The sequence below is a fragment of the Helianthus annuus genome, chromosome 10 (genome assembly GCF_002127325.2).
Source record: "Helianthus annuus cultivar XRQ/B chromosome 10, HanXRQr2.0-SUNRISE, whole genome shotgun sequence".
Classification (NCBI taxonomy): domain Eukaryota; kingdom Viridiplantae; phylum Streptophyta; class Magnoliopsida; order Asterales; family Asteraceae; genus Helianthus; species Helianthus annuus.
This window is the reverse complement of record NC_035442.2, coordinates 92767379-92778720: the sequence shown is the minus strand read 5'-3', so window position 1 is coordinate 92778720 and position 11342 is coordinate 92767379. Positions and strand designations below refer to the sequence as shown.

Below are 11342 nucleotides of genomic sequence, written 5' to 3'. Positions count from 1 at the left end.
ATTAGTGTAGAATCGTTGATCTGAGAGGCTGTGATTCTGGTGATGTTTATTGGACAATTGTGTACGGATTTTCAGGTGGATGTATAGAGAAACGGAACGTGGTAACAGTGGATTAGTGTTTGAATTACAGTGGTTCTGTGAACGAGTGGTGTTTTAGTTACTGGGTTTTTGAGAGAGAGACCGGGAGAAACAGAGAGAGAAGAAGGAGGAGGAAGAAGAAGATGAAGGGTGGGGCCATGTGTTTTATTTATTTTTTTAAAATTGATACCACTACCTAACTAAGAAACTTAACATAAGTTAGTGATGAAGACCACCTGAATATGTACGCGAAGTTTTCCAAATGTAGTAAACCCTCCCTCTCTCCTGGGCGATTTCTTGCGCATCATGAACCCTAATTTTCATTGAGATTCGTTTGTATAACAGTCTGTGATTAGGGATTGTTCATCCAATCTCTATAACGAACTAGTTAGCAATAGTAATCGATCTGTTAAGTAGGGTTTTTTCGTTTCTTTCTATAATCGCCGCCATAGTTGCTGTTGTTGAGGTCCAGACTGATTAATCTGGGTGTTATTGGTCGCGGTTAACTGAGTTTAATTTAGCTAGATTGATACACTGGATTAATGGGTTAAGGATTTTGATTTCGGCACTAGGGTTTCAGGATTAGGGTTTTTCTGTTTTCGTTGGTTGGTGGCTGAATCTGAGTTTTTGTTTGGTGTTACGTGTGCATGGAGGGTAGGAGTGATGGAAACGGTACGATGGAGGGTGGAGGCACTCCAGGGACGGAAGACAAAACACCTCCAATTCGTGGTATAGGTTTGCGGGTGACGAACATTGAGGGTAACAATATGTTCCCTAGGCGTGGTATTTACTCTACCAACAATCATTCGGTTCTTGATGGGTTGTTGGAGATCTCTAAACCGGTCGAATTGAATACTGCATGTGGAGGGATTAACGTGGAGGCGATGAATGCACCCCATGCAAACCCTAGTGGAGTATCGAACTTAAACCCTAGTGGAGTATTCGGTTCTAGCACGGCAGATATGGATGTCTTGGGTGATCAACTTGGTGTGCAAGGAAGTCAGAATGTTCGTAGGGACCCAGGTAAGACTCCGGTATCGTATGCGGATTCCATTGGGGCGTCTAGTGCTAGAAAGGTTAATTTCCGAACACTTGCAAGTCTGGTAGAGCAGGAGGGCTGTGATGTAGTTTTGCCGAAAGAATCTGTTAGGGTTGTCAAAGATAAGCTTGCTAATACGTTATATGGATACTTTCTTGGTGATCGTGTTGCTTACCCGGTAGTTGAGTATTTCGTGAGGAACAACTGGAAGAAATTTGGCCTCCAAAAGTCTATGATGAATGCCAGTGGTTTCTTCTTCTTTAAATTTGCAGATGAGAATGGTATGATGAATGCAATGAAAGGAGGTCCTTGGATCATTCGTTCACAACCGATTTTTCTTAATGTATGGTCTCCATCCTCGAAACTGGAAAAGAAGGAAGTGAAGTCGGTGCAACTTTGGGTTAAAATTCACGAGGTTCCTCTTGCGGCTTATACAGAGGATGGTTTAAGTATGATTGCAACAGCCATTGGTAAACCAATAGCTTTAGATTCTTATACTACCTCAATGTGTTTAGATTCGTGGGGTCGGAGCAGCTTTGCGAGAGCTCTAGTTGAAATCTCGGCAGATAATGAATACAAGGAGGAGATTGTGATTGCTGTTCCAGATTTGGAAGGGGATGGGTTTGTTAAGGAAAAGATGTACGTGGAATATGAATGGTGCCCACACCGATGCTCTCTTTGCAAGGTCTTTGGGCATAACGATGGGGATTGTCCGAAGCAAGTCACGCAGGTTACGAAGGCTCCGGCCAATATTCCAAAAGCTCATAAAGCTCCTAATTCTAAAGGGAATTCGAAAAAACCAGTGGTAGACAAAGATGGATTCAGGGATGTGGAAGCTAGGAAAGCGGCAAAGAGGACCGGGTTTCCGGTCAACAAACAAAAACAGAGATTCGAGTACCGTCCGGTTGGGTTAAAAACCAGTGGAGAGCCTAATAAATCAGCCCCATCTTCGAGTTTCTTCACAAGAAACCCTTTTGATGTGTTAAATGATCCGAGTAATGACCATGAAGCTGGTGGAAGCGGACAAGGGGATACGAAAGATGATGTGGATGATGATGAGGTCCAGGAAATATACAACGAGACGGATGAGTTTCTGGTTAACGACGCGAGTAAACCAGTAACTAAACAAGGGGCAAGCACTCCTTTTTCAGCGGTTAATAATGGTTAGTCTTGCATCATGGAATGTAAGGGGGTTGAACCGCCCTCTGAAACAAACGGAGGTTCGACAAGCTGTTAAAGACTATAGTTTGAGTTTGTGTGCAATTTTAGAGTCGCATGTTGATGTTAGTAGACTGAGTCAAGTGTGCCGTTCTGTTTTTCGCTCATGGGATTGGACATCTAATGGAGCTCGATGTAGCAAGGGCACTAGGATCATTATAGGTTGGAATCCAGCTGTCTTTGATGTTATGGTGCTGTCTCAGACTGATCAGGTTGTTCATTTACAACTATTTTTTAAGAAAGATAACAAGGTAGCGTTTTGTTCGGTTGTTTATGCGGCTAATTATTATGTGACCCGAAGGGAGCTATGGCACCATCTCTCTATGCACAAAAGTTTTGTTGGCAATAATCCATGGGTTATTATGGGAGATTTCAACTCAGCGTTAAATCTAGAGGATAAATCGATGGGGGCTTCTTCGGTGACTCGTAGTATGATAGAGTTCCAAGAGTGTGTAGATGACCTCGAAATGCTGGATATTAATCGAACCGGTCTTCACTTCACTTGGAGTCAAAAGCCGAAAAAGGGAATTGGGCTGCTTAAGAAGATTGATAGAATTCTTGGTAATACCTCTTTCGTTACCAATTTTCCGAATGCTGTTGCTTTTTTCCAACCATATCGTCTTTCGGATCATTGCCCGTGTGTCTTAAAGCTTCCAGATGCTGACATCTTGAAACATCGGTCATTTAAATTCGCTAACTTTCTTGTTTTTAAACCTGAATTTGGCGATATAGTGAAGAGGGTGTGGGATACTAGAATAAATGGAGTGCACCAGTTCCGTGTTGTTAAACGTCTTCGGCTTCTTAAGAAGCCTCTCCGTGCACTGTTATTTAAGCAAGGTAACTTGCATAAAAAAGTTGAGGCTCTCCGCGAGAAGCTTGATGTCATTCAGAATTCTATTGACAAGCATCCGGATTCTGAGAGTCTTCGGGTTGAGGAAACTACTTTAAGTGCTGAATACAAAGAAGCTTTATTGGATGAGGAGCGTTTTCTGAAACAGAAATCCAAGGTAGACTGGTTACGAGCTGGGGATATGAACACGGCTTTTTTCCACTCATCACTTAAAAGCAAAAATCATCAGAGCCGTATAGATGTGATCCGTGATACTGGGGGTGTTATCCATGAGGGTAATCAGGTGTATCAGGCTGTCGTTGATCATTATGAAAAGTTTTTGGGTTGTAGGGGCGATACTTCTCTGAATCCGGCCCCGGATTTATTTACTAATGTATTGGATCCGAATATTGCTAGTTATATGTGTAGACAGGTTACTGAAGATGAGGTTAAGAAAGCCATGTTCTCTATTGGTATTGACAAGGCTCCTGGTCCTGACGGCTTTACGGCAGCGTTTTTCAAGAGTGCGTGGCACATTGTTGGTAATGATGTCTCAAGGGCTATTATCGATTTTTTTGACACGGGAAATCTTCTCCGAGAGTTAAACCATACTCTTATCGTGCTAGTGCCTAAGGTTCCGTCCCCATCGGTTGTCACTGATTTCAGGCCGATAGCATGCTGTAATGTCATTTATAAATGCATTACCAAGATTCTGGCGGAGAGAGTGAAGGGGGCCTTGAATAATATTGTCAGCATCAACCAGTCTGCGTTTGTTCCAGGTAGGAAGATTTCTGACAATATTCTGTTAACCCAAGAATTGATGCACAATTATCATAGAAATTCTGGTCCGCCAAGATGTGCGTTTAAAGTTGATATCCAAAAGGCTTATGATACAGTTGATTGGAAGTTCCTTAAAAATATCCTGCTTGGCTTTGGTTTCAATAACAAGATGGTCAATTGGATCATGGTGTGTGTCTCTACTGTTTCGTACTCTGTTTGCGTAAACGGTAATGTTCATGGGTATTTTAAAGGTAGCCGGGGGCTTCGTCAGGGTGATCCTCTCTCCCCGTATCTTTTTACTTTGGTGATGGAGGTTCTCACGGGCATTCTGCATCATATGATCAGGATCGACTCTTCATTTAAATTTCATAATAAATGTGAGAAGCAGCAAATAATCAACCTATGTTTTGCTGATGATTTGTTCTTGTTTGCTAGAGGGGAAATTGCTTCGGCCAGGTGTATTATGAAGTCTCTTACTGACTTTTCTAAAATGTCGGGGTTGGTGCCCAGTATCCAGAAAAGCACGGTATTCTTTTGTAATGTCCCAAGTTATATAAAAAATGCTATTCTGAACATTATGCCGTTTAAGGAGGGATCCTTGCCTGTGCGTTATCTTGGTGTTCCCTTGATCTCTTCAGGGCTCGTTTATAAAGACTGTAGTGTTTTGATGGAAAGCCTTGACAAACGAATCAAGCATTGGCGTAACAAACTGCTCTCGTTTGCTGGGAGATTGCAGCTCATTGTTTCCGTCTTGTCTTCTATGCATATTTTCTGGTCATCTGTCTTTCTTTTGCCGAATAGAGTCATTCATGAATTGGAAGCAAAGATGAGGAATTTTTTGTGGTCTCAAGATGTTGCGTTCCATAGAGGTAAAGCGAAGGTGTCTTGGAAAGTCGTTTGTCTTCCCAAGTATGAAGGTGGTTTGGGTATTCGGCGGCTAGGTGATGTAAACAAAGCTCTAATGACTAAGCATATTTGGAGTATCATCACAAACCGAAATTCGTTGTGGGTGGAGTGGGTGCACAGCTACAGGTTAAGAGGTAAAAACTTCTGGATTTCAAAGGTTGTTTCGAATAGCTGCTATTCTTGGAGAAAACTTCTCCAACTTAGGGCGCAAATGAGACAATTTTTTTGGTCGGATATCGGAGATGGTACGAGGACTTCGGCTTGGTATGACACTTGGTGCGAGCTAGGGCCGCTTGGGAACTTCATCGTGCCTAGAACTATTGCTAATGCAGGGTTTCGGCTTGAGGATTCTGTTTCTCAAATCCAGTTAAACGGGGAGTGGAAATGGCCGGTCGCTTGGAGGGATTTATTCCCTGTCTTAAATCAGCTTGATCAAGTCCATATTATGCCAAACAAACTAGACAGAGTCATGTGGCGAGATGGTAATGAGAAGACAGATTTTTCGACATCGTGTGTGTGGGACTCGATTCGGTATAAGGAAACGGAAGTGGTATGGAGTACTATAGTCTGGTTTGCCCAATGTATACCGCGGCATGCGTTTCTCATGTGGCTAATCATGCGAGGTAAATTACTTACGCAAGATAAGATTCTAAAATGGGATTTGTCTCGTCGGAAAAATATGAACATGATGTGTTGTTTATTATGCTATGCTAATCACGACTCCCATAGCCATTTGTTCTTTGAATGTAATTATTCGACAAAGGTTTGGGATATAGTGAAACGAAAGGTGGGAATGGATTCGGTTCAACCCAAATGGGCAGATATTGTAGACTGGTTGATTACTCGGTCCAAATCTAAACTAGCTAAGGATTATGTTGCTAGAGTGGTGGTTGCGGCTACGGCTTACACTATTTGGCAGGAGCGAAATGCTAGGATTTTCAAAAATCAGCTAAGACCTCCAGAGACTGTGGGTGCTCATATTATACAATTGGTTCGATACAAATTAATGGGTGCGAGGTTGAAGAATACTGGTAATGTCCGCAGGCTTCTAAGCGAATGGGATGTTCATGGCAAAGAGCTATTGGATGATGGTGGCTGACTAGTTGTTTTTATTGTATTTTGTTTTTCCTAGTGGTCCGGCTAGTTGTTTTTGTTTTGGGTTTGTAGTTGCTTGATTATGGTTGTTTTGGTTTACTTTCATGGGGTATGCCTCATGATTGAACTAGTGTAGACTCTCTACACTACTTGGTTTGTTTTGGTTTGTTGATATATAAAATCACCGGGGTAACCCTTTACCAAAAAAAAAAAAAAAAAAAAAAAAAAAAAGACCACCTGAATACAAAAATTGCAATCACTAGGACTAACTCAGTAATTATTTAAACGTTCGGACAAATCCGCAATTTCTGCAAAACATAGGAACCAATCATGCATTTAACTCGGGTTGTAGATTGATGTTTACAATTTTTTTTTTTTACTTTATGTTAAAAAAAAAAAAAAAAAAAAAAAAAAAAAAAAAAAACAACCCGATTTGTGCACGAGTAATGACGTGAGAACAAGACCCAATTGTCAGCAAAAAACAACAGCCCAACTTTCAATTATTTAACCCCAATCTTTCGTAGAAAAAAACAACCTCATTTCGGTTAACCCAACCCCATCGCCATTGTTGCTCTCGTCTTGGATTTTCTCGTTCCAACATCAGGTATGAATCTCAGATTCTTTTCAATGTTTTGTGGAAATCATGGTTATGCTCTTTACATGTTCCCCTTGATCTTTTGCACAATTATATTGCAGTTATGTCTTTTCTTAAAGGATGAGTAAGGTTTATTGATAGGAACCTGGAGATTATTCAATTCAAGAGAAATCGATTCAGGGAAACTAGTTTTTATCAGTTCTAGCTAGTAACCATATTAGGATTAGTGTTTAATTGCTTTGTTTTTCCATTGTAATGTCCGTTCAGTTATTGTTAATCAAAAGTCCTATTTTGTTTTGAAGATCTAGCCTATCTCGAATCAGGCCAATTATCCCCGAATTTTGTCAATTCGGTTTCTGGGTTTTTTTTTTTTTTTCTTAATCACAAGGTGCGTGTCAAATTGAGTTGTAGGGCTTCATAGTTAGGTGTGTTTTCTTTCTCTTAGGGTCAGTTTGGTTTGCATAAATTTTTTATTTTATTTTATAAAAATTGGAATTCACAAAGGGAATTGGAATTTGATGGACTTGGAATTAACTCCAATAGAATATTGCATTGTGTTTGGTTCATTAATTGATAAAGAGTAAATTACAAAAATCGTCTTTTACGTATGTCACTTATTGCAAACTGTGTCCTTTATCTTCAATAATTACAGAAAAAGTACTCGATGTTTGCAAACCCTCATGTGGGGTCCATTTGGTCAGATTTAACCACAAAAAATTAACTGAGTTAAGGCTAAAGGACATAACTTTCAAGGGTTTGCAAACATCGAGTATTTTTTCTGTAATTATTGAAGATAAAGGACACAGTTTGCAATAAGTGACATACGTAAAAGACGATTTTTGTAATTTACTCTTATTTGAGGTAGTTAACAATGGAAATACGAGGTTATTTTGGTAATTGAAAAACATTTTAGTGGAAAGTTTAGAATTCTTTCTCAAATAGGAAGGATTGTTAAATTCCTTTATTTGATGGAATTTAGTAGAATATTTTCCAATTCCATTTTTATTAAAAACCAAGCAAACATGAATTTTGATGGAATGTTTTCCAATTCCTTTGAAATCCATAAACCAAACGACCCCTTAAGTTCCTCATCTCTTCCTGTTCATGTTGGTCCTTTTTAGTTAGTTGTTTCAAGTATAGTGATACTATGGTAGTTGAGAGAGGGTGTTTCAAGATACAACTTTAAATAAATAAAATTAATTTGTTGGCCTTTAAATGAATAAAAATAATTGGTTGGTTGTTTAATACCGATTTCTTTTAATGATATGTGGATGTGTGCCTCTGTAGATTGAATCATAATAGCCTAGAACTCTTCTAATGGTATGCATGCACTAAGATTGTGAGTATGCTTTGGAAGTTTACAGGTAGCATATGCAATATTTGGTCTTATACGAATCATGCTATACGTTAATTGACTGTATATTATGTTCTGTTTCTGTTCATTTCACGGGATGTGTTCAATGCAAATTTATCAACTTGAGTTTTCAACATATGAACAGAAATCTGTAACACCGAACAGGAGCAGAGAGAGAAGAAAATGGTGCTGTTTGCAACAGCTGTAACTTCAAGTCCCTATTTACATTTTCCGAAGAGACTATCAGTTACTCGACAAAGTATCAGATGTTCTTTGACTACATCATCAGTTTCTGCAAACTTTGACCTTAAAACTTACTGGTCAACTCTGAGAGAAGAAATTAACCAGAAACTTGATGAAGCTATACCTGTTAAGTACCCAGCTCAGATATATGAATCCATGCGCTATTCTGTTCTTGCAGAAGGAGCCAAAAGAGCACCACCTGTTATGTGTGTTGCCGCCTGTGAGCTCCTTGGTGGTAACCGCCTTGCTGCCTTCCCCACCGCTTGTGCCCTTGAGATGGTATAAGTCCCTTGAGATGCTTTCATCTTTTTTTTTTTCTACCGGCAACTGTATGTGTGTTCGCAGTATGGTTTGGATGGTTTTGACCGCTAACTACAGTTTCAGAGAAGACAAACCAAACCAGCCGGGGCTGGGTGGGTCGGTGAACCGGCTGGCAGTTTAACGGTTCGGTTTTGTTTGTTTGGTGATTTTAACTGATTTTTTTAATTATTAATTTGTGTCAGATTTTTTAAAATGATAGAAGATAGTTTATAATTAATATTAAGAGTAAATTGTCATTTTAGTCTCTGAGGTTTGGTCCAAATTGCCATTTTAGTCCAAATAGTTTTTTTTTCTCCTCTGGGTCCCAGACTTTTCCATTTTCTTGCCATTTTGATCACATTGCCTAACTCAGTTTAAAAATCTGGTAATAACCAGGGGTATTTTTTGCATAACTGTTGTGTAGTGATAACCATGGGTAGTTTACAACATAATTTAAAAACCAATAATAATTTAATGCCAAAAATACCCCTGATTATAACCTGGTTTTTAGACTAAGTTAGGCAATGTGATCAAAATGGCAAAAAAAAGGAAAAGGCAAGGATGTAGAGGAGAAAAAAAACTATTTGGACTAAAATGGCAATTTGGACAAAAGATCTGGGACTAAAATGGCAATTTACTCTAATATTAATATTAATATTAATAATTATTAATAATTAATATTATTAATAATATAACATTAATATTATTAATATTAATAATATAACATTAATATTATTATTAATTAATAATATAACAATTACAAGATTATGTGAATAGTTCTTTCTATTGGGACATGTGGTTAGTTCTTTTACTTACACACAATACTTGATTTTTGTTTATTTTTATTATTTTTTATCTTTATAATTAATTTTACACATATATTATCGTTTTAATATAATATAACAATTGCAAGATTATGTGAATAGTTCTTCTTTTTTATTGGGACATGTGGTTAGTTCTTTTACTTGCACACAATACTTGATTTTTGTTTATTTTTTTATTATTTTTATCTTTATAATTAATTTTACACATGTATTGGTTTTCTTTTATAACTTTTAAGATACAACGTTTTCGTATATTTGAATATACCATTGAGACATGCTTATCAATATCTATTCGGTATAAATTTTAGGAAAATTGGTATTTAATAAACCAACCTTTAACCAGTTGGTAAATAATAATCCAACCTACAGAATTGATATATAATAATCCTACCTATTAATATGTTGGTACTCAATGAACTTCCGTTAATTTTTTTTAACTGAAGTTAGTTTTTAAGTTTTATTTATTACACAAACAGTCCCTGTAGTTGTAATTTACTAGTTTTAACTATTTTATGAAACAAAAAAACCACTCGAAAATCCTCCTTTTCCTCGATTTGAGGTTTATAAAATAGTTAAAACTAGTAAATTACAAGTACAGGGACTGTTTGTGTAATAAATAAAACTTAAAAACTAACTTCAGTTAAAAAAAATTAACGAAAGTTCATTGAGTACCAACATGTTGATATGTAGGATTATTGTATACCAATTCTATAGGCTGGATTATTATTTACCAACTGGTTAAAGGTTGGTTTATTCAATACCAATTTTCCTAAATTTTATGCATAATGGAGCTCATTATAATACATATACATAACTATATCTTATAAAAATGAAAGAAACATATAACAACAAAGGTTAAGGGTTGGTTCCATGTTTCAAACCGGATCGGATGATTAAACCCAAGACCACGAAAACTGAACTGAATCGTTTGGTCTCAAACTAGGATTAGTTATTTGATGCTTATGCTTTATTTCTAAATATAGTTGATATCCTAAGTTGGAATGTGTGTTTTATAGGTGCATGCTGCCTCTTTAATCCATGACGACTTGCCATGCATGGATGATGACCCATCCCGAAGGGGTCAACCATCCAACCACACCGTCTTCGGGATGGACATGGCCATCTTAGCTGGCGACGCATTGTTCCCGCTAGGGTTCCGCCACATTGTCTCTCACACCCCAACTAATCTCGTCCCAGAAACCCAACTCCTTCGTGTCATAAACGAAATCGCACGAGCCGTTGGTTCCACCGGCATGGCTGCTGGTCAGTTTGTGGACCTGGAGGGCCCAGCAAACGCCATAGACTTCATCCATGAAAAGAAGTACGGTGAGATGGGTGAATGCTCTGCGGTTTGTGGAGGACTTCTAGCTGGTGCTAACGATGATGAGATCCAACGGCTCAGACGATACGGGAGAGCAGTCGGGATCTTGTATCAAGTGGTTGACGATTTGTTGGAAGCGAAATCATCTAAAACCAAATTAGTAGATGCAGAAGAAAAGAAGGAAAAGAGTTATGTGGGTGCTTACGGCGTTGAGAAGGCGATGAAAGTAGCGGAGGATCTTAGAGCCGAAGCTAAAAACGCTTTGGAAGGGTTCGAAAAGTATGGCGAGAAGGTGTTGCCGTTATACAGTTTCGTCGATTATGCCGCTGATAGAAGTTTTAGCTTTTCTGATCAGGTTTGATTCTTATCAAACTATTGTAACTTTGAATAATCATAATTTGATCTGTATATCATGTACTCAAAAGCGGTTTGCATCATCTGTTTATGTCAAATTCTATCTGTTGAGACTTGAGATTGAATGTGTCAAGATGGGTGGGTCGGGTAATTTATTTGGTACGGGTCAAAACTATAAAAAACCGAAATTACACCAGGAGTCCCAATTTAAGGACGGAATCTTAGACATCCAAGCGACTTGATCTCTTGCAGCATCTTCGCAGGGACCACGTGAGCATTTGAGAAGATCACTTCATTGCTCCAATGGAATGGAAAGTGTTGAAGCTTTCCATAGAGATAGGTGAGCGAGATGTAAACGTCTCAATGACCGAACTCCAGCATCTAACCAACTTCATATTACCACTGA

At 38.4% G+C, this 11342-nt stretch overlaps 2 protein-coding genes across 4 annotated transcripts; both read left to right on the top strand.

The window, feature by feature from the left end:
- The first annotated feature begins 725 nt into the window (after window positions 1–725).
- Window positions 726–5949, top strand: LOC110882047. Its single transcript, XM_022130148.1, has 2 exons — window positions 726–2280; window positions 2387–5949. Exons 1-2 carry the CDS (start codon window positions 726–728, stop codon window positions 5947–5949), a joined length of 5118 nt encoding a protein of 1705 aa, XP_021985840.1.
- A 433-nt stretch (window positions 5950–6382) lies between these two features.
- On the top strand, window positions 6383–11054 carry LOC110885305 (heterodimeric geranylgeranyl pyrophosphate synthase small subunit, chloroplastic). Of its 3 annotated transcripts, none has more exons than XM_022132980.2 (3): window positions 6383–6549; window positions 8040–8416; window positions 10278–11054. In XM_022132980.2, the coding sequence occupies exons 2-3, from the start codon at window positions 8078–8080 to the stop codon at window positions 10941–10943; spliced, it is 1005 nt and encodes a 334-aa protein (XP_021988672.1). In that variant the 5' UTR covers window positions 6383–6549; window positions 8040–8077; the 3' UTR covers window positions 10944–11054. The 3 variants fall into 3 exon arrangements, with proteins under 3 accessions (XP_021988672.1, XP_021988673.1, XP_035834415.1); XM_022132981.2 differs by having other exon boundaries at window positions 6424–6549; window positions 8060–8416; XM_035978522.1 differs by lacking the exon at window positions 6383–6549 and adding an exon at window positions 7828–7904.
- The last annotated feature ends 288 nt before the right edge of the window (window positions 11055–11342 follow it).

What these genes read in the sequence shown, in the direction of transcription:
- LOC110882047 (XM_022130148.1), top strand. Translation starts at nt 726, where the DNA reads ATGGAGGGTAGGAGTGATGGAAACGGTACGATGGAGGGTGGAGGCACT. An exon ending in TTTTTCAGCGGTTAATAATG is followed by an intron (nt 2,281 to 2,386) that starts GTTAGTCTTGCA and finishes GTGCAATTTTAG; the next exon opens with AGTCGCATGTTGATGTTAGT.
- LOC110885305 (XM_035978522.1), top strand. An exon ending in CCGCTTGTGCCCTTGAGATG is followed by an intron (nt 8,417 to 10,277) that starts GTATAAGTCCCT and finishes TGTGTTTTATAG; the next exon opens with GTGCATGCTGCCTCTTTAAT.